The following is a 22,897-nucleotide window of genomic DNA, read 5'->3' on the forward strand; positions in this document are numbered from 1 at the left end:
GTTAGGGGTTATCAACCTGCATGCTAGTGGAAGGAGAGAAAAATATATTGAGAAATCACAGAGCTATTTATTTTCCATGCAGTTATCCAAACACAAATGAACTTTTTTGAAGAATGACAGTTTGTTCCCAGGTTGAGAATTTATATGACTTACTCTAATGGTTTGGCTGTAAAGTCAAAAATAAAGTGGTTTGTAAAGGAATTCGGTCATTGGCTGCTGCTTTTGTTATGAACATAGCTCCTCTAAAAAGGGACTTAGACATTTGACTAATGGAAAAATGTCTTATAAAAGAAAAAAAAAAGAGAGAGATTCAGTATTAGAACCAGAATTTCCTGAGCCTCAATGCCAGTTCTCATATGTATTCACCACTGGAAAATGAGCGTAGCAGAGCTCGAAGTTCTTTTCAGAACTGGCCTCATAATCTCTCCCTCTCTCATAAATGGAATTAGTCATATATTTTAGCTTTGATTTTGGAGCGTTGTCCTGAGGAGCCGGACAGTCTTAAGTTTAAAACATCTGGAATGCTGTGTCCAGTTCTGAGCTCCCCGGTAAGAGAGAGACATGGGCATACTGGAGCACGTCCGGTAAAGGGCCACTAAGATGATTAAGGAACTGGAGCATCTGTCATATGAGGAAAGGCTGAGAGAGCTGGGATTGCTCAGCCTGGAGAAGAGAAGGCTTGGGGGGGATCTTGTCAATGTGTATAAATACCTGATGGGGGGAGTAAGTAAGACAGAGCCAGACACTTCTCAGTGGTGCCCAGTGGAAGGTCAAGAGGCAGAGCACAAACTGAAATACAAGAAGTTTCATTTAAACATAAGAAGAATCCTTTTTACTGTGAAGGTGGTCAAACAGTGCAGTGGGTTGCCCAGAGAGGTTGTGTAGTCTTCATCCTTGGAGATACTGAAAACCTGACTGGACATGACCCTGGGCAACCTGCTTTGGTTGACTCTGCTCAGAGCAGGGCGTTGGACTAGATGATTTCCAGAGGTCCCTTCCAACCTCAACTGTTCTGTGATTCTGTGAGATGTTCACTAGAAATCCTGGATGCCACTTGGAGGGTTTTATTTAATTATTCAAAACTAAATTGCTTCTAGCAGTAATTCTGCCCATGAGTACTCCCCTCAAATCTAAAGACTCCAAAGTATTTTGGAAACCTTAATTTCCATGGACATGGTAGTTATAACTGTAGTTAAAAAGCTATACATCTCAGTGAGATTTAGTGTCTGCCCATTTTGCAGGTGGGCAAGAGATATCCAAGATCAGAGACTAAGGGATCATTGGCAGAGCCAGGAACAGAACTCAGGAGCTCTGAGTTCTAATTCTGTTCCCTCATACATGCAGAACATGCACATGTATTCTGGTATTCACTTCTGCCTTCTTCACCTCTTGGATGATATCTGGGGGGCTTGGGTGTCCCTCATGATTCTACACCCTTGGAATTTGTTTCCTCCTCCTATCTTCAGAACTGCATTCCAGAATCTGTGCTTTCCCTACGAATAGTAAATATAATTCTAGCTCCTGTAGTAGCAGCAGAAAGTCTCCAAACTGAGAGTCTAGTTTTAAGGCCATTGAACCGGAGAGATTTCTACTGATTCCACTTGTAGACAGGCTGCAGAAGTGCCTCAGATTTTAACAGTTGCCCCATGTATTTCTGTTGTTTTTTTTTTTAATAATGATACTATCAGTGCTTCCTGCTGACCTTTTAAATAGCCAGTTGATGCATTTAGCCCACAAGCTACCTTTTTTTCTCCTGTCACTGTACCAAAAGCACAAACTGTTTCCTACCCGTTTTAGTTTCTAGTCATGAATTGATTATATGTAATTATTTAATTTAGTGAGAGGTAAAAAAGCATGCATTCAGTGAAATAAAATCACTTTAATATCAAAGTATATACTAATGAATTTAATTCCATAACAAAACTGACCTTGAGAAGCTGCTACTAAACAATCAGATTCCTGCAGGGAAATTCTTGCTTCCTGCAGAATTTTAGCCAAGACTGTGGCAAAGCAGGGATGACTATGTAAGATTTTGCAACAATTCACCTACATTTAGTTTGCTACTGTTTAAGAGTCCACTTAATATATTTTACACATAGCAATTCATATTTTCTAGATATTATATGGAAAAATGCTCAGATGCTATGATACCATGGGTTGTAGAAGCATCTAGATAAATCAGTGTATAGTTTCCATTATGCTCCTCACAGGGAACACCGAGAAATCTCAGAAAGTAGATTTTGATCAATAAGACTCTCAAAGGAGCAGAGAGGTTAATACAGACAGCTTTAATAAAGCACTAAGGCCATGTGCTTGATTGCCGAGTCTTGTAAAGTATGAACATATAATTCCTAGAACTTACATTCTGTAATAACACCAAAAAATAGATCTGTTCTGGCCTATGGAATCCTTGTTAGAATGAGTTAGTTTTAACAAGTGAAATTACCACATGTAGAGCATGTAAAGGAAATGCAGTACTAATGATATTATGGTCATATGGAAATCTATCACAACTGACTCCTGAAGCACAGGAGGCTTTAATATCATTTTCTTCAGTAGAAGTGCCTTGCCCGTGCCCCATTAAAGACCTCAGACTGCTTTCTTCTTGCATCTGACTATTTAACAATTGTCCAATGAATTTGTCATTGACATATAACAGAGCTTTAATATTATGCTCAAAGAAAACCTACATGTATATCTAGTCTCACAAATGTATCTGCTCAGAATGTGATCTTGTAAAATGAATCACAGCTTTTGTTTACACTTTTTAACGTTGTACATCATTTGAAGGACAAGGTGATTTGAGAACAAGTATTAATATGAAAAGGAGTAAGTTTAAGCTAACAAATAAATGTTGAGCATAAGAATGAATCTTCACACTTTGTATAGCAACGTGATTGTTACTGTGCGTGTGTTGATTTGGAGATGCTGTATTTGTGTATACTAGATGAAACTATTCTAGGTATATACTGTAAGGATAAAAAGTAAGCATTCTTGCTCAAACAAGAGCTGTTTGAGAACTAAAATGGACCCCATGACCATTTTCTTTCACATGCTCCTGTGCATACATCAGTATTTTCAAGTATCAATTTCACCCTTCAAAGGAACATCTTCATTTGATTTGAACACCCCTTCATTTGAACATCTTCAAGTAGAGTTGGAAGCAGAAATAGTGGAATTGTCCTTGAAAGGCAGTGCCCATCAACCCATCTCAGCAGTTTCGAGAACCACTGTTCCTTTGCATCAGTGAAGGAGGAAAGTGCCAGAAATCTCTATTTAAAAAAAAAAAAAGCTATCCTGGCAATTTGATTTTCCTATCAAAATTAAAAAATGGGCTTTGGAGAAATGACTAAATGTTACAGGGTTTAGTTAACTGACATTTGGGAACACCACTGATCTTTTGTCTGTCTAGGATAATACAGCATTCTGGCTGTCCTTACAGCTTCTTTTGAAGGACAGTAGCATATCCATACACAAGTGAGGTTGATTAGGTGTTAAAAGTGTGTTCAGTTCTGTATGCCTGTCACTCTCAATCTGTGATTCTTGGTACCTGTCCTGTGTAGCTCACAAAATAGTCCAGAATGGATAAAACAGATCTGCATCAGGATGTTATTTCGGTTGGCAGTAGAAGTCTGAAGCAGTTTAGGAGTATTGCAGAGGTGGCTGTTGAACTAACTGTGTCCTTTGGTATATTTTGAAAATTCAGCAGCATTTAACTCTTAAGATTAATTGATCTGTATTATTAAACAGCTTGTAATTTTTTCTCCAGTCAGCCTAATTCATAAAAGGTATCTATGTAAATTAAAACTAGGGTAGCAAATATTTAAATATAGCTGTGGCTCTGAAAGTGAGATAAGAATCACTTTGCAGAAATCTGTTTGAGGAAAAAAGAACATAAAAACAATACAATAAGAAGCTCAACATGATCCAGTGGACTTCTATGACCCACTCAGTCTACTTATTTCTAAAATGTATGTTTACATCTAAATGCTTTAATTATGCATCCATATTGTCTGTAACTGATTTGTCCTCTTTAGTCCTATTGCTATTCGTACTCTCTTGAAAGACTATCTCCAGGGAGTCCTCAAAACCTCCGATGTTCTTCATCCAGGTAGCAACTTCAAAAGCTCGATCCCCTACTCTCTGAGCTACACTTGGGACAAAACTCAAGGGAGGAGGAAGGAAAGGTGCCACTTTAATCATTTTCTTGACTGGTTCTTAGAGGCTTGATAGGTTCTGTGTGCTTCAGCTGCTTCAGAGTTGCTTCTTTTCCATGTGCTGGCGACAGCCACCCAAAACTATAGTATTGGACGAGGATTAAAGTTGTTCAGCCTTCTGAAAGGCGTAACCATCCTCTTGAGTGGCCCACAAAACTTGAAGTAGAAGAAGACCTTAAGGGAGACAGAGATCTGACTGTTCTGACTCAAGGATTCTACCATGCCCAGTTAAACAATCCTTACTGGATCTGAAAGTCTGGTACCAGTATCGATTAAACAGTGTCCAGTCATATATTCAGCATACTTTCAGTGGAGGAACTTAAGGATTCAATTAAAAGAGTAATTTAAAACATGGTTGTGTTATTAGATTTTTCCGTTGAAATTATATAAAATATCTTACTAACCGGCGTATGCAGCCAAGAAGATGCAAGCATGCAACTATAAAAGGTAACATTGAAAAAGCAATACGAAAAGATATGGGTAACAATAAAGACTGAAGGTGTAGATTCAAGTTTCAATAAAAATGACTTTTATATCAAGTGAAAAGGTCATACTTTATGTAAGCAAGGATTTAGAAGCCTGGGTTGTGTTATTACCTAAAGTCATATCCACGCTTAGGGGCTTTTTTTTCTCCTGTCATTTCTTTGTGTTTCAATGTCAGCATAAGGTTTTTATTTCAGGGGTTGTGGAAGAAATATTGTGGATTTACCACAAAGTTAATGTTGTTACCATTTGAAATATGATTGGGTAACTCTGGATGCCTACAGAAAATGACAAATTAAAGCTGATTGTAATGGATATGAAACAAAATGGGCTGATGTTAATTACAGAGGGAGATAGTAGTTTTCTGGTGATCTAAGTTACTATGCCTAAAGTTGTTTCAACTTAGTAAAATTTACTAGTTAGCTGCAAGTTACTATGAAGTCAGCTATACAAAGGGCAAATGTGGAGGTTCTGATGCTTATACCTTTTCTTTGATTCCATGTTAATATCAAACACTTGTAAAAGAAGTGTCATTGATAGTTCAGATTTATGACCTTCACATTTTCCTTTTAGGACATTTTTGTGAGATATCTTTAGTCCGATTAAAACATGCAGATCTGACATTGCAAATGTTTTGGTATAAAAAGCCATCTTTGCAGTTATCAAAACCTTTGAATTTCAACCAGATTTTTTTTTACTTGAAAATTGGCTTGTAAGCAATTCTAAACTGACCACTCCAGCACCCCACTTTCATACCTTCTCTCCCAGCCCCATAAAATGGATGGCGGCTTCGTTGTCTTGAACAATTAGGCCATTTTATGGCGGAGAACTCCTGACTCCGGGGTGTTCCAAGCTGAAATCATTATCCATTATAATAAAACTTATAAAACTTGATAATTATAGTCTAGACCATAGGTCCAATGTGAGAGTGAGTGCAAAGGACAAAATTCACAGTCACTGAAGCTATACAATAAACAGAGTGAATCAGAAACATTTATTGCAAAACCAGATATACCTTGATATGTTGATACATGCTATAATTAAATGTCCTTCTTTTCAGTCTGAGTCTCTTTTCACCAAATAATGTGAAATTAGTGAAGAAAAGTATGAAAGTAGATTTCGCTCTAATGTAGAATTTATTTTTCATTCCTTGACAGCTTTTCTTCAAATCCTGTTCAGTAGCTCTTTCTTCATTATTTAACCAAGGAATATGCAAACTCAGGCAGGCAAACTAAAAGAGTCACATTCATGTTAAAAAAAAATCTGACTGTATATATTTGGTATCACAGCAGAGGTAAGGGAGAGGCATTTTTAGGCCCTTAGTTTGTTACAACTAAACACTATCCGTAGTCCAAAACCTAATATCCTATATTTAATTAAACTTTATTCTTGGAGCCATCTGCTTACATTTGTTGCACAATGAAGACATCTCAATCTTTGAAACATGAATTTCTTGAAATAGTTTCTTGAAGCATGTTTCGTTTCCTGTCAGAGATGGAATTATCACCCTTTAGAAATGCACTTATCAGTAGAAGACACAATACTGTCCTTGCAAATTCTGAGGACGAGAGTGAGTGAGTTAATGAATGAGTGGGCTAATGAATGAGTACATTAATAAATTTACCTTTAACCTCTGGAGATTACAGTGTAAGTCTTAATTCTGTAAACAAGTACATGAAAGTCTCACAGTCTACAACCTCAGGGTCATTTCCTTATACTTACAAAATAAATGAAAAATCCAAAACACAAGTCATCATGATGAGGAATAGCAGCCCATGTTGAAGATGGGGGGTAGATCAGGTTAGTGCTATACTTCCTTCAGTCTATATAATCATCATGAAAAAATGGGAAGAAAAAGGAAATTTGAACTCAAGGGTGAATTTGCTTCCTTCAGAGATGCAGATTGCAGCTTTTAGAAGCTTCAGTGTTTTTCCCTGCAAACCTGTAATTAAATAAAGATGTTTTTGCTGGCAGATGAGCAGCTACATGGAATTTAACAGTTGTGACACAGCAGCATTGATACTGTTACTGGTTTGGTATGTAGAAAGTTCAGAGTAGTTTGTAATGAGACACTTCTCATAAGGAAGCTGTGTGATTTTTTACTCATATTACGGATCAACACTATCTATTTGAACATCTGAAAAAAATAATTTGTTTATAAAATGTGTTAAATGCTGGGCTACTTAGGAATTAGATACAGGAGTGTATCTGTGAAATGCCACCAAGATTAAAGCTAGGTATGGTAAATCCTCCGTGTATATCCATGTATTCCTTTATTAAGGGAAGCATAATGCTTTAGGTCAGAGATGCCAAAGCATTTATTTTATCTGAAGCTCAGGAAAATGAAGGTTGAAGGTTATATACTGTTTTATCCACATTATGGTCAGCAGTTTCTCTCAAAGAACTCTAAGAAAAGCTTTCTCCCCTCAGTTTTAGATTACCAGGATAACATTGTTTCGCTCCTCTAGCTAAACAGTGTGCTATTTCATCACTACGTGGCATTAGTAGCCTTTAGCGTGCAATCACAAAGCTCTTTTATCAACAAGTTGGAAACTTGGGGGAAATTGAGAAATGTTCATGTTCACAAATAATAGGACTTTGAGTGTTTGTATTAATTTGACTGGTGTAGTAATTTTGGGTAGTTATGTTTTTACAGAATAACTGTGCAGTCACTTAAGCAATACAAGTTTAAATGTACAACATGTACTCAGAAAAAGACAAAGAAGCAGCTCCTTTTATGATCTCATACTGAGGACCTCCTGAGAAAAAGAACACTGAAACAGAAAACAGTTATTTGTCCAAAAGTTTTCTTTGCTCCCGCTGCTATTGTTAATTATTGAATGTATGTGATTGAACCAAGAACATTTATTCCCCTGCAGCCAGGTTCTTTCTGCTACAGTCTTACCACAATCTTAATGCTTTGAAGAGAGACTCCAGACACAGACTAAACCAAAATGGGCTATTTCAGTGACTGGGAATGAAGAAACTGTGCTAGAGCTAAGGTCACAGCTTTCTTCAGCGTTACCCTGGTGATGCAGGAACTAGGATCCTGAAGATGCTTTTCCTCCACCCAAACCTATTGCATGTGTTCATCAGGAAAAAGCTATTTAGGCAAGGTATCCAGTGGCAGGAGCAAAAGGGATGCCTGAAAGATACTTGAAAAGTAAAATTTTATCTGGCCCTTTACTGCCCAGTACCAGTAGTTTATTTTTTCTTTTCCTCTTCTGTGTCCTTCTTCATCTAGCAGATTCCTTCCATGAATATCTCTTTCACACTTTGCTCCCTTACTGTGTTACCTTTACTACTTTTCTTCAAAAAGTTTTCTATTTCTTTGTTTTCCGTAAAGTTTTAGTCTTGTTCTAGTCTCTCTGCCATAAGCTCGCTCACCTGTATGCCAGCATCTTCCCCCAAAAGTGTGAAAATATCAAAAGACTAGATGCCATCACATTGTTCATTGAGATTCTGTGTGATTAAAGATTGTCAGAAATTTTTCATCACAACATGTTTTTGTTGGAAAAAGGAAGAGTTCTGATTAAACTGAAATTATGTGAATATTTGCTTAGATTTCAGAAAATTTTCTACTAGAAAATATTTCAAACCAAAATATTTTATGATTTCATGATATTTGATTGTTTTGGAATTATGAAAATTTGCACTGGTTAAAAAGAATTTGTGACAGTCTGAAATTAAATTCTGAAGTAAAAAATTTCTAAAACTGATTCTTAATAGACAGTTTCCATTTTGATGGGATATTTGAAAATATTTTGGAATGAAAGAAATCTTTAGAGTCAAAACAAAATATTCAAGTTTTGATCTGTTACATTTTAAGTTCTTAAGAGCAGAAACTTTTTTGTACAGTACATAGTACAATGAGATACCATCTTTGTTCTCAGGTCTATTGTAATAAATGTGATTTGAATCAAGGTAACTTGATATAGAAATACTTGGTGAGAGTCTTTGGTCTGCTTTACGCAGGAGGTGAGATCGATACTGTCACGAGCCTTTCCGATCACTGAAATATGAACATTCCAGTGCTACTATTGTAGCTTTGGTAAAATCAACATTTTTATGTCAGTCATATTATGTTGGGATCACTCCTGACACCGGTTGATACTACTGCCTGATGAAAGCAGTCAACAGAGCAGAACGAAATTTGATGGTAGAACAGAACCGTATGTTTTTGATGTAGTATTAGGTAATAGAAGTTGGAAAATGCAGATGAAAGTCTTTTTCTAAACATAGCAGGCTGCAGAAAAGAGTGATTTTCACACATTTTTATTTAGCAATCATATCCATACATTTCCTCTTAGAACTAGACTTCCTTTTAAATGTGGAGCAATTGCATAATTTTTTAAAAGTCACTGTGAAGTGATCTAGAACTACAAGACAGCTTGTATTTGGGGGAAATTCTTTTATTTAGCCAGTTTGGAATCAAACTCTCTATTCCCAGCACTGAATTGACAATCAGATTTCTGTCCTCTCTAAAACAGGGAACATTTACTATTCAGCTGAGCTCCATCTTTAAACTACTGTTAACTTTATGTCATACTTGAGTAACTTCAGTGCAAACATATTTTTGCCATTCAGTCGTATGTTAACTAGGCCATTTTATACATGCACATGAAAAAGAAACTGTTAATTGCTCTCAACTAAATCTGCTCCTCTGTAATGGTAATGTAATGTCTAGCTGCAAAATAATTTCATAGTATTTTTATTGTTCTCATCAGCTTTATTGAGATGAAAAAACAAAACAAAACAAAACAAAACAAAGGAATACCCTTGTAAATGAACAATACTGCTTCCCACCTGGTCTCCAGTCTATCCAGACTGTTCTTGGTGTTAGTGGTAAATATCTTCTGCTTGTTTTAAATTATTTAAAGAGAGAAGATTTCATATGAAACAGGGGATGAAATTAGTAATTTCATATATAAATATTTTTTCTTGCACTGGCAGCTAAATTGTCCATTGCATACCTAAATTTTTTCTTCGCAGCATAGTTTAGCCAGATGAGATGACAAAGAAGAGTCATTTAAACACCACAGTTTTTTTGGTAAAAAATTTCATTTCAGTCTAGCACAGTTACCCAAATCCTGTAGCCCAATAGATGTGAGGCTGCTGTGGGTTCATGTCTCCAGGTTCACCCAGTAGTGAAGCCGAGAAGCTTTCCTGATGCGGCTAGGCGGGCACATACACATGTGCACACACATATGCACACAGAACCACAAAGATCACCACAGACAGAAATCTGTAGTGATATATATACATACACATATATAGTAACACAAAGTATGGATCACTCCAGTAGCTGGTCTTAGATAGTCAGTCCACGCTGTAGCTGACCCCAGATCTCCTGGTCTCCCCAGTTGCTGGCACCTTGACATAGGAGCCCCGGAGTCTGCAGTCCCACTCCAGCAGCTGGTGCTTCAATGCTGCTCTTCTGCTCACTGGCTAGTCCAGCTGGAAGTTCACTAGTGTGCAAATGAACCCACTCAGAACAGAGAGCTCACCCACACAGAGCGTGGTTAGAAAAAGAGAATACAGAGTAGACTGTGGTGATCAAGCACACAGTCCAGTCAGACAAGCGTACTAACCAGCTACCTGCTTACACTTGGCTGACCCCTTTTTTCCCCTTTTCTCCTTATTTTCCCATACTTGTTCTTCCCCAATCCACTTTGATCCCTCCCTTTCCCCGCCTTTGGCCCTTCCCCTAAAAATGTCTTGATAAGTCTCCCACGTTCCCCAAATTCTCTCTCCCCTGCATCCCATAATATGTACTATACCTCTTTAAGCAATAATCTCCTCCAGTCTGCAAGGTGTACTGGGAAGGGAATTTATTTGGTTGACTCAGCCTGGTGGGTCCCACGCTAGGGACAATGGTCTCATTGTTCTCCTTTGGTAGTCTGGGGCTAGCTGCTTCAGTGGGCCCTACTTGCACTGATTAGGTTGCTAGGGTTCCTCCCGCCTTCCCCTCACAGTTCATCTGATCCTGTCCCAGACTTTCTGTATATGATCTGCTAGCTTTTAAACACATAGCCTAGCACAGTCTACTAGTAAATTTAAACTGCGTGCTAAATTGCTTTTTTTGTGCTTTTATTGATACAGATAATAGAAAAAGTGAACTGTAACACAGTATTTCACCATAGTCATTATTTCACTTGATGTTTAAACTTATTGCATTAAAGTGTAAGTATTTGAATCAGCTACTGCCAAGAGGGATTTTTTGCTCTTTATGTTTTAGGAATAAAGTAGTGATATTTGTAGTAAGTATACTGATACTGGAATTACTCCTTTTTTTTTTTCTTGCAGATTATCAACTGATTGGACATTCATGAGAGAGCGGAACAAAAATCTTACACACATGAATCATTTAGGTAGGAAATGGGACCTTATATTTCATGAATATGCTGTCTATAAATGATATTTAATAGTATTATAGTAAGATTATGGGGTTGGGCTTGGTAGTTGGTAGAGCTGAACTTGCATAGTATTTCAAGAGCAGATTTTAAGTTCTAATTTAAATTCTCACTTTCAAACTCTAAAACTTTACCCTTTACAGCTTATGCTTTTCTTGTCTGCTCTAAGAATAAAAATCCTGAAATTATGGCTACACATACCACCAGGGAAGAAAACAGAATCTTCAGCAGCCATGAAACTGGAAGAGTAAGATCATCATTGTTAGCTAAATCATTCTTTGTTGGGAAAAGAAAGGCAGGGGTGGTGGTGTTCAGAAAAAAGTCAGTAAGAAAGGATGAGTTCCTAGCTTTTGGTACATTTCTAGTGTGAGTTTGGGCAAAGCACTTGATCTCCCTGTCTTGGCTCCCTATCTGTAAAGTAGGAATAATGGTGCTTTCTTTCTATTGCCTTGGCCTGTCTTGTTGGTTTAGATTCTGAGAACTTTAAAAAGGGCTTCAGGCTCACTTCTGTAAAATCAATAGGAATTAGGTCCATAAATACTTGGATGGGGAATTGAGCATCTAAATATTTTCACAAAGCTGGGCTTTCATGATTTTTCTTTCTCAAAATGATTTAAGTCTTCCAGACTGACAATCTCATCTCCGTGGGAGAGAGGAGTTGTTCTGTTCAGCATCACATATTGACTGCTATTCAAAGGAAGGACTGTGAAGGGTCCTTCAGAGAAGGCTTGTTTAAGAGAGAAATTCAGGGAAAAGTAGTTTAGAAACCCTGATACAGGCTTTTTAGGTGAAATCCAAAAAGAACTTGTAGGTGCTTCCAGCTTATGTAATACATGAATATGAAGTGCTTGTTCCCAGAAAGATAACTGAAGATATTGAACTGGGTGTCTAGGGTCCTGTACAAAGCCCACAGAAGGAACTAAGTGTCCCTGAAAAGCAGTCCACAAAACCTATACACTAAAAGTGGCCACCTGGAATTAGTCACAAGAAATTCAGTTCAGAGGCATATCTGAACTTCAGATATTCTCTGTAGCTATCCACCTCTGTGAAGGCTGTACTGAGTGCCTGAGGGATGCAGAATTTGGAGACTTCTGATTAGGTCTCATTCAAAAAGAAAGAAGGGAGAGCTCTGCACACCTGCTGCACATCCACAGCTTTAATTTTCAGTATAATCCCAACCACTGTTCGGAAACACATCTAGTGACTGTGATGCCCATGTTGTCTTGTTATGGATGTATGTCATCAGTGTTGGCATCTGAGACCTCAGTGGGGGAAGGCAGACTCACGCAAAACTTACAGCCTAGTTGTGACCAATATGACCAGTAGGATTCTAGATGGTATTGCAGACTGTCACATTCTTGCTTTGTTCTATTCTATTGTTTATTAGTGCTTGGTTTCATACATGTGTAGTTCAAAGGGCACTGTGTCAGCCAGTCAAATGATAAAGAACTGCGTTCTTTTGAGACTCCCTAGATTGCCTAACATGAGGCCTGAGAGCTGAACATTGTTTATCACAACTAGTAGGGATGCAAGTCTTGCTCAGTACAGGTTGGTAGAGTACGTTCAACTTTAGGTTTCTTTGGCAACACAAGCAAAGCTGCAGGTGATGAACAGAATGTCACTGACAGTGGATGCGCTAGCGTACAGTTGTTGTCCCTTCCTGCAAGCCTGGAAACTTTGCAAGCAAAATTTTTCCATCCGTGCAGAACTGAATAAAGACTTCTGTCAATCTCAAGAAATGTGTCCATCAACATAGCCAAGAAAGAGACAGAAAATGTAAGCACTAGAACTGAAGTAGAATAAGGACATTTTTCTCTCAACCCTGCTCCTTAGCACCTGATTTCAGTATTAGTATTAACTTTCAACTTCATCTAGTAGCATTGTAAGCACAGTTTTCAACTCCACAGTTTCATACAGAGCAGGGTTGTTTTGCAGGAATATAGCACGCTCACTTCAGTGCACTGTAAAACCACAGTAATGATTTCAGTCCCCCTCAAGATGCACTGTTTTCTGGGGTGCAATGCAGCTATAAAATACTATGTAACAACTGTGTTAAAAGGGAGAAGTTCAACTGAAATGTCAGAATATCATAACTTTGTTGGAATTAAATCAAAAACTTCAAAAAGGAGGCATGTAATCTTTAATTATCAGTTACTCGGCCCTTGGTTTTGTGTGACATTCTGGCAAACCAATGTCCACTGTATCCCTTATAAAAGAATGTATTTAGTCCGGAAAGGGAGGCATTCCCTCACTCTTAGCATCTTCAGTAATGCTAGTTGTCCTGTTATGAAAGGATTCTTAAGTTGAAGAAGGGGAGGTACACTTTTGATACAGTTATTTCAAAGTGGGCATTAATTTTTCAATTAAAGTAAGTATTTTTAAGAAACAAGAGATCTCTCCAGAAGCCTTACAAATAATATTTGAACCACAAATAGCAAATACCAGGCAACTATGGAAATGCAGGTACCGGAATGAATGGAATATGGTTAATATGCCTGAAGCCTTCTGACCAGTGCTCTGTTGCCGCTGCTGACGTTTCTTCGGAAAGTAATAGACAAGTATCAGAATAAAGCTTTTCTAAGATGCTTTTAAACACATATTTGTGATCTTAAAATGAACAGAGGCTCTGGTAATTCTTTAATAGAAAATATTTTGAAAGCATTAAGTCATGAAAATAAAATAGGACATCTAACCATCTCCTACTCGTACTCTACTTTCTAACTTAATAATTCAAGGTATTTAACTTGAACAGGAACATTGGTCTGCAAAGCTTATTCTGGGTCACCAAGTCCAGTCCCCAGCTATCAGAAGCAACCATGTTGTATCTTTTCTAATAGATCAAACTCCTTGGGAAAACTAGATTGCTTTTAGCAAACTCTTCCAGATCCTCACTGCTGTGATGATTACAGTATTTTTTCTAACTTTTAAGGATAATTATGGCCATTTATTCTTGTCCCAACATTTGCTAGAGGTTACACGTATTTATTTTCCTTCTTTTGATGCTAATCCCCTGCTATGTTTATAGAACGCAGTCACATCCTTGCCTGGAGTAAAAAGACAATTCTTTCAGCCTCTATCATGAGATCTCTTTTCCTCTCTGTTCCCTCCTTATTTTAGTACGTGTTTTCTAACTCTGCTCTAAATACATAAACCTGAAGTAATTTTTCCTAAATACAGGTAACCAGAATTTTACTTAGAGTTTTGCATGTTACAGATGTTAGTCTGTGACACTAGTAAGTCCATATTCCTCTCCTGTATCTCTTCTGTTTTAGAATTGCATTTGCTTTTTTTGCAACCACATCACAGAAGTGGTTCATGTTCATCTCATTTTTAAACAAAAAATGCTCCCAAGAAGAAATACCAGTTTTTAAATGCATTGATTTCATCCTATTAATTTGGTTCTTCAGTTCTTGAGTTCCCCAAATTATCCTGTTTTCCTTATAGAGTACTCTAATTCTGCTCTTTCATGATAATGCCTCTCAATACATCTGTAAAACAAACAAAAAAAAATATGGTACCAGTTCTTTATAAGGGAAGCACAGTATGCATCTCAGTTTGAAAGTGCTGTAGTACAATTTTGCAAATGTTCCACCTATTTGGGGAAATAATAAAATAATAAAAAGTACTATCATATATACATGAAATGCTTATTGTTTGTAGCTCATTTTTCCACCTTCAGTTGTGAAAAACGTACCTCTTTCCTCCATGAACTCAATGGTCTGTGTGTTCTGCATTATATAACACCAAGTTTTCAGCTCGTTTCTGGAGTTAAACACTAACATTTGTGCCTGCAGTTTGTTTACAGTCATAAAATTAGCATGCGCTTACACAAAATGGGGTTTATATTTAAATGGTCCGCTCTGCACTGATTGTATGCAGATAGCTGTATGTGGGTTTAAAACCAGCATGAATGCAATTCTGCAGCGTGTAGCTCGGTTGTATGCATGAAACATGTCTGGATGTTCAGAAGTAGTATATGAAAACGTAGCCAAATGTTCTTCAGTAATACATTGTGCACAATATTTGTTGCTAGTAGACAAATTCTAGAATCAGTTAAATTAACTGATATTTCTTTTCCCTTTGCTCTTGAAAAACATACATGTGCCAGAGGGTTATAGAGTTTCTTGGTATAGAAAATGAATTGCATAATGAAAATAGAGTCATCTGATAAACCACAAAGAATTTTCCTCAGCAAAGAGACAGCTTTTTCCCACACTGCTACACTGAATGGGTTTCAAGCATACAAATACCTGTCAGATGTGCTTGGTGGGAGCGCAAAGCTGAGGTAACGGGTTTCATTTTTAGATAGTAAATTGCTATTCTTTAGTTTCAAAGAATGAGACTGGCTATTGGGAATCCAATAGTCGACTCCAGTCACCATCTCCAACCAGGAAACATACTGGTGGGACGAGCAAGAGGTTTGCTTTAAGTCATTCTTTTCTTCAGGCTAAGTACAGGCTTTAACAGCAGCAGGGAATCCTGATGTCCCTGAGCCCTGGCCCGAATTCTGAGGACACCTAGTGGTGTCAGCCCGCTGCAGGAACTGGTCTGCAGAGCTGGTGGCCTCCTGCTTCGCACCGCTGCAATTTGGCCGAGTTCTGCAACATTGCCTCTGACCTTTGTTGGTTGAAGAAAGGGGGATAATTGCATCCCCTCTGGCATTTTCGCCTGAGAAGTTAACTATGAAGCTATGCTATATTTTCCCTGGTTTCTTTTTTCTGATCTTCGCATTTCCACTCTGCTGGAAAAATAAAAACGATGATTTGAACACACAGGAAGAGTAGCACTCTTCAGCTGAGGTGATCCTGAGTTCACCATTGCCAGTCTTGAGTATTTAGAAGTCTTGAGATTGGCTCAAAAATCATAAATATTTAAATAAATTGTGGATTTCTATTTGCCTTCTGTTCAAATACAGTAAGTTCTTTGTATCAACAGGGCTAAAAATGTATTTTTTGTTAAAAGGCTGATTTCTCCAGTAAATTCGCAAGTCTAGAAGTTAGAGCTCTAAGAAAAGCATGCAGTATCGCAGGATGCCAAATAAATATGCAAGCTTTGTTAATGCTGTGAAATTCTAATCCCAGCAAGGCTAACAGATGGTTAAAAAACCTTCAGGAAGTCCTACTTACTACTCTCTGATTAAGCTTCGCTACTTCTGAAGTGGGAGTATAACTCTTGCCACACCTTTCTGAGAAAGAACAAGACTCAATTAGCTGCAATTCAAAAAGGACTTTGATCACGCCAATGATATATACTATATGTTAAGCATTGTAATTAACTGTTTCATGATGGCATATTTTTCAGTGAGCCGTTGATCTGATATTCCCCCCTGGGGAGAAGCGGACAACATGAAGCAGAGATTTATATCATCAGTTCAAATTATTTTGTTACTTTCTCTGACCACAGTGTGCCTGTCTGGTAAGTAAAACACTTCACAAAATGTTTCTTTTCCTTAAAACATTTTCTTTAGGAAAGTCTGAGGCTTTACCCAGTCTGTCCTGACCATCACTGGAGCCTGTACAAATATGTTACTATTTTTTTATAAAATTCTGTATGAAGATTTTGAAAATGACATGAATCCTCTTTTCTTTTTATAGTGTTAATTTAATGATAACGTGGTGCTGATGAAAGGCACTCACTCTGTCACCTTCTTGGGAATTAGCATCATATGTATAGTAACACGGTTAGAGATATGGCATGGAACTTTATTGGGGTGAAGTTAAGCTTGGGTTGAAAAGCTATATGCCTTTCATGTCAAAATGTATGTAATTTATGATCTGTGTTCTAAGCAGTTGATGCCAAGTGGTCTTAACAGGAAATATTCTTAAATATATTGGGGACTATTAGGCAATATTCAAATAAGTAATGAATACATTCAGGTTGCTGATACACAAAATACTCCATCCAGCCCACTGAATATTTCTTCTTCTAATTTTTATTACCTGTAATTTAGCCCAGATATGAGATATTTTTAGAGTTGTGCAAATAATGGAATTTCAGTTCTATTGAGGGTGAAATTTAGCTCTAAGATGACCTGAAGTTAAACATTTTGAATATTTTAGGAAAAACAAACAGCCATGTATTTATTTACCAAATTTTTAATTTAATTTAGAGATTACTGAATTTACTACTGAGTTGAAAGTTCATTTGAAAAATAAAAAAACGTTACTAGTCATTTATAAGCTTGAAATAAAATATATTTACTTCTCTGAAATTTTTGACAATTCTCCATGCAGATTTACTTACAAAATTCAGTCCATAGTTTCAAATAATTTTCTTTTCCTCAAAAATATATTTCTTGTCAAATTTACCATTTAGAAAGAAAAAACATTGTCCAACTCTAATATAACTAGCTGGATTTCTGCACTTCCCTAGGTCAATCATTTCCCGGAAAACCTAAGATAATAAGATGTCGTTCTCTAGAAAAGGAAACCTTTTCTTGTTGGTGGAAGCCTGGTTCAGACGGAGGACTTCCTACCAATTACAGCCTGTTCTACAGCAAGGACAGGTAAAAAAGAATAATTATTCTGTAAGTTATCAAGTGATGATTATGACAGAATGAGGGAATGATCACATTAATATATGAAATCCATTTTTATGGATGTTAAACCTCATGATGCCATGTTAAACCTCAGATAACCAAAAAGAGCTATATGAAATGAATGTCTTTCCCTTGGTGAAAGAAATGTCACTACTGCAAGTACCAAACTTTCAGACAGATTGCTTATCATGAAACTTACCTGAGCTAAAATTTCCCTGGTCTAAACACATACTGGAAAAGATGCAATGTCTGCATCTTATGCAGCACACAGTTTTTATCTAGTGGCATGGGGAGATCAGGGCGCAGCAAGGGCTGGCTGCTCTGTACAGAACAGGAGATGGGCGCCCTGGGGGCTCCCCGTGGCCACACGGCAGGGCCTTGCAGCCAGGGCCTGTCCCACCACCCTGCCAGGAAGCTTTTCCATTACCATGCACAGCAAGCCCATGGCTAGAGAAACTGGAGGCAGAAAAATCTTTGATTCACCTCCTAGATTTGTAGTCAACCTAGTGGTTCACAAAATGGAGTAAGATCAGATGCCAGTATTGTGTCTCAAAGTTAGTTTTCCGTAAATCTGTGACTCCCTCATACTATTTAAGGATAAAAGCTGTATGTGTTGAGCTACTTTGCTTAACCTGTGTTTCTTTGCCTAACTGCCTTTTCTTCCTGAAAAAAAGAAGTCTCAGAACAGGTCCAAGTAAGCAGAAAAGCTCAGAGATTACATTTCTTTGAATAAATCTGGTGAAGTTCAGGATAGATAAGGTAAAGCCTCAGACTTCCCTGCTTAAATTAAATAAACTTTGAATTATTCAGTATTAATTTATCAGGAAAGATGCAGCTTTTAATGAAGTTACCACAGTCAACAATAGTCTGAGATAGATCATGCTTCCTTTATCCATAGTGGGCACATCTGTAGAGCTTTTATTTTATGAAAATCCAAATGTTTCAATCTCAGTCAGAATAAAACTTTTTATAAGCATTTTAAGCCATACCTTTCACAGCCCAAAACAGTCCTGTTCTATGAATAAATGCTGATCAGATTTTATTAGATCTGCTGAACAGCAGACATTGCCAGGTATTCCAGATCTGGGCCATTTTTTCCAGACAGTTTTGTCCTTGTTCACAAAGCGAAGGTGGGAGTAAGGCCCAAAAGGAGCATCAAATACAAGATCTACAGATGAGGATTGTACATGACGGAAATGAGATAAGAAGGGTAAATAAGAGACCTCGTTATTAGTGGTGCACAGAGCATAAAAATGGACAAACATCCCTGAACCATCTCAGCTGGTGCTTTGGGTTTATGCAGTTCTTCACACCTATGATAGGCTCTGAGTATATCACTCAGTTCAGCTTTGATTAAGTACAAAACAATCCCTCTCCTAAAAAAAGTCCCAGACTCATATAAAGGTAATAAGTAAGAGACCATGAATTAATTAAAAAAAAAAAAAAAGATGAAACGGTTGTGATGATGATCATATTAAAAAGTAGGTACATCAACATCTCACTGAGAAAACATTCCTCTGCCATACAGCCATCAAGTTACTTTCCAGGGAAAATATATAAAGAAGGTATTTAGCAACCTTCCTCCTTTAGCCAAAGTGAATGTGCTTAATTTGCCTCTTAACATGCTTTTAAACATTTTTTAAAATTGCCTTGTACTGTCTCTGGAAGTTTCTCTTTCCATTCTTTTGTTAACATATTCCTATGTATAGAAAAGCAGCGAACAGCTTTTGACTTGAACAATTGCTACTGAAAAATAGCTTATGTAAAGTAAAGCATTTATGGTAATACCATTTGACACTCACTGAAATGTTTCCCAGAGATGGGATTGTATACATGTTTAAAGTTAAGCATTTTAAAGTACTCTGCTGAACCTAGGCCTTTACTAAAAAATTACCTGCATTGCTTCATTTCCTGAACTTTTAACTTATAGAATTATTTTATTTCAGTGAAGAAAAAATCTATGAATGTCCAGACTACAGAACATCAGGTCCCAATTCTTGCTACTTTGATAAAAAACACACCAACCACTGGACAACATATAATATCACTGTAATGGCAACAAATGAAATTGGAAGTAACAGCTCAGACCCTCACTATGAGGATGTGACTTGCATAGGTAAAAAGGGAAGAATGAAATGGAAAAAAAAAACTTGGTTGGGGATATATCTGTTTTTTAATCCCAGAATGACCAGTGCTGAAAGATTTCTTTCCTCATTATGTGAAAATTGTTATGGAGGAGTGTTTATCTATAGATGATCTAAAATATGTATCTGTAATTTATGTGAAAACTGTATTTTAAATTAATTGGTTGTAAATTTTATTGTCCTTCAAATTTTGGCAGAAAAATTGGCTCCAATTATTAGTTATCTCCAGTTTTTCCGTTAGACTTGATGACAGTTTTGTAGGTTCCTAGCAGTACAGATTATAAAGCTTTCAAATTAGGTGAAGTTACCTGAATGTCCCAGACCAAATTTTCCAAATGTAAACATCTTTCTGGCTGCTGGCATTGCAGTCTCAGTCTTATTCTCAGTCTTTTGAGAATAAAAATAACTGCCAAAGCACCGTGCATTATTTTCATAATAGTTCTTATTCCTGACTACATTCTGCTTTCTGCATATACATATTGTATGTATTATAATGATAAAGGTAGTCATACTTTTTAGCTATGAAATATCGGACATTTACATTTTCTAAGAGTGACCAAATGAAAGTATGACTTGTATTCCTTAGCCTGACAAATTCAGAGTAAAGTCTAAAATTTGCTGATAGTCTGGTAAATCAGTACCAGTTTAACACTATTAAGGAGAAAGGAAAAGAAGCCTATTCTGTACTGTTCCCTTACAGGAATGCAGAATGCTCTGAAATTAATGTGATTAAAAACAAAGCCATAAAGGAGGTACCTTTTCTGAGAGAAAATTAGAATATTAATAGTAAACTTTTCATTTATACAGTTCAGCCAGATTCTCCTGTGGACCTCTCTCTAGAAACAAAAACAGCTGCTGGTATAACATATCTTTGTGCAAAATGGTTTCCACCTCCATTAGCTAATGTCAGCTCTAACTGGCATGTATATCACTATGAGTTACGACTAAAACCTGAGGAAGAGGAAGAGTGGGAGGTAAGGAAACAAAAATATTTCTTGAATAAGTTCTCTTTTAAGTTAGTTCTCTTGTCTGAATTTTATTTATTGGTATTATACACATTATAGTTTCTAAGAGGATAGCAAAATTAATGTATCCAAATCTCTTCAAGGAAAGAAGAGTACTTTAGTGGTTTGTAGTGACAGTGAAATTTCAGGTGTTTGCATAACTGTCCTAAGAACGTCATATGTTAAAAGAAAAACCGTTTAGCCCACTGATAGAGTTTTAATTGTAATTGTCATCATTGATGTGTCTTTTGCTGGGTGTCACAGTGCAAAATTGCTCAGTTCACATAGTTTAAACCAAATCAGGGTCAAAGCAGTTTATTGATTCATTAATAGCAAGTAACTAATAAACCATAGATTACTCTATGTAATTAATGAACAGTCAGTGAACTATACAGTCAAGATCAGTATCAGCAATACAAGAGATTAATCACAATACTAGACACTTACAAAGCATTAATAAACACCTACAAATGTCTAAACATCTTTCTGTAACTGATCCCAAGAAGATGTAATCACATAAACAAACGCACATCCGTAGTCTGGGAGTGCAAGTTCCCCTACTTGTTCCTCTCTTCTGCAGGAGACATGGCTACTTTAACTTAATGTGAACCCATGCCACTCCCTATAATTTGCTAAACCACACACCAGTGAGAAAGCACCCCATAAGGTCATACACACACCCAAGGTATGTGGAGCACAGTTAGCACAGCATCAGACAAGGGGGCTGCTCTGTCTGGCATAGGTGGAAGTCATGGTGCTAACAGGACAACTTCTGGTAGCATCAAACCAGCTTTCAGCTATTTCTTGTTCCCATTCCAAGGTTTCCATCCACTTTTACAAATTGTCAGACTGCTTTAATAGTGCTTTTCAGGCTGACTCTTTTTCTTTCAAAAGTTTCTCAGTAATTCCCTATTTTCTTTTATTTTGCTTAATTGGGCTGATACTCACCATCCTCTTTTACATGATCAGTTGGGGCAAACCCCCCTGTCAGAACCCCCCTATCAGAATACTATTTACATTCATGTTCCCAGCTATTGCCATTTTGTGGGCCACAGTACTTTCACAGCTGAGATACCAGAATAAAACATCATTCTTAACGTCATATTCACATGGCCTCAGTGCTACCTAAATTGTTGGTGTCTAATCAATGGAGAAAGCTATGTCTTTAGACTTCTGAACAGTAGTTGAAGGGACCTATGTACGGAACTTAATGGTAAGCCCTGAAACCAGCCACTAGGAAGCATCACACAGAGGGATTATCTGTGAGTTAGACTGCCTGTAGTGTTCCTTTCATCCTGGACTTGGTGGGATACTAATTTATGGGAAGTTTAAAATAAATTATACATTATAAAGTAGCAGAATCTCAGTGTCACTAAAGTATTTCCATTGTCAGTCACTACCTTTACTTCTTTGTAATTAACGCTTCATAAAATCTCTGACAAAAACCCTTCAGAAGTCAATGACACAAGGATATGATATGGCTTCTATGATTTATTCATTAAAATGCCCCAATTCTTTATTATTTCTACAGTCTGTTTTCTTTTCCAGACAATATCGGTTGGAGTGCAGACACAGTACGAGGTGATCAGGTTAAATGCTGGGTCGAAGTATGGTGTTCAGGTCCGTTGCATGCCAGACTGTGGAGAATGGAGTGAATGGAGCCCAGAAAGACAAATTCAGATCCCCAGTGGTGAGTAAATGATTACCGTTCTGTTAATTTTGTATAAATTCTAACTAGTTCAGTTTTGTGAAAGGTGCCTAAATGGCAGACCTTAAAACCAGATTACTCACCCAGATACTGCATAGTGCTGGAGAAACAGCTTCAGTGCAATTTACCATTTTTTGGAGTGTAATTTCATATTTAATCTTGTTGATCCACTCAGTCCTTGGCCTCTTTGCTGAAACTGGCTATAACAAACAGGCTGGGATTTACTAGGAAGTCACTTCTGATGCAGACGTGTCTGCATAGCTTTTTGGTCCTGTCCCTCCATTTAAAAATCTTGCTGATTTCATCTGTAAGATATCAGGTAATGGCACTTGTATAAGAGTCATTCATTTGTTCATTGGTAACTGAACTGAAGTGACCACCATGTCTAAT

At 37.2% G+C, this 22,897-nt stretch overlaps 1 protein-coding gene across 14 annotated transcripts in view; it reads left to right on the forward strand.

Moving 5' to 3' along the window:
- Positions 1 to 22,897, forward strand: part of LOC135325039 (prolactin receptor-like) — a 158,228-nt gene that overhangs the window by 117,183 nt on the left and 18,148 nt on the right. For 12 of the 14 annotated variants that reach the window (XM_064502415.1, XM_064502419.1, XM_064502413.1 and 9 more), the window contains 6 exons: positions 11,007 to 11,071; positions 16,415 to 16,528; positions 17,486 to 17,618; positions 19,598 to 19,767; positions 20,603 to 20,769; positions 22,348 to 22,489. In XM_064502415.1, the coding sequence (XP_064358485.1) occupies positions 16,459 to 16,528; positions 17,486 to 17,618; positions 19,598 to 19,767; positions 20,603 to 20,769; positions 22,348 to 22,489 (682 nt within the window). In that variant the 5' untranslated portion in view covers positions 11,007 to 11,071; positions 16,415 to 16,458. Of the gene's footprint in view, positions 1 to 11,006; positions 11,072 to 16,414; positions 16,529 to 17,485; positions 17,619 to 19,597; positions 19,768 to 20,602; positions 20,770 to 22,347; positions 22,490 to 22,897 lie in introns of those variants that run through there. The other 2 variants (XM_064502424.1, XM_064502425.1) reach the window with 2 other exon arrangements.

The sequence above is a fragment of the Dromaius novaehollandiae genome, chromosome Z, assembly GCF_036370855.1.
Source record: "Dromaius novaehollandiae isolate bDroNov1 chromosome Z, bDroNov1.hap1, whole genome shotgun sequence".
Lineage (NCBI taxonomy): Eukaryota > Metazoa > Chordata > Aves > Casuariiformes > Dromaiidae > Dromaius > Dromaius novaehollandiae.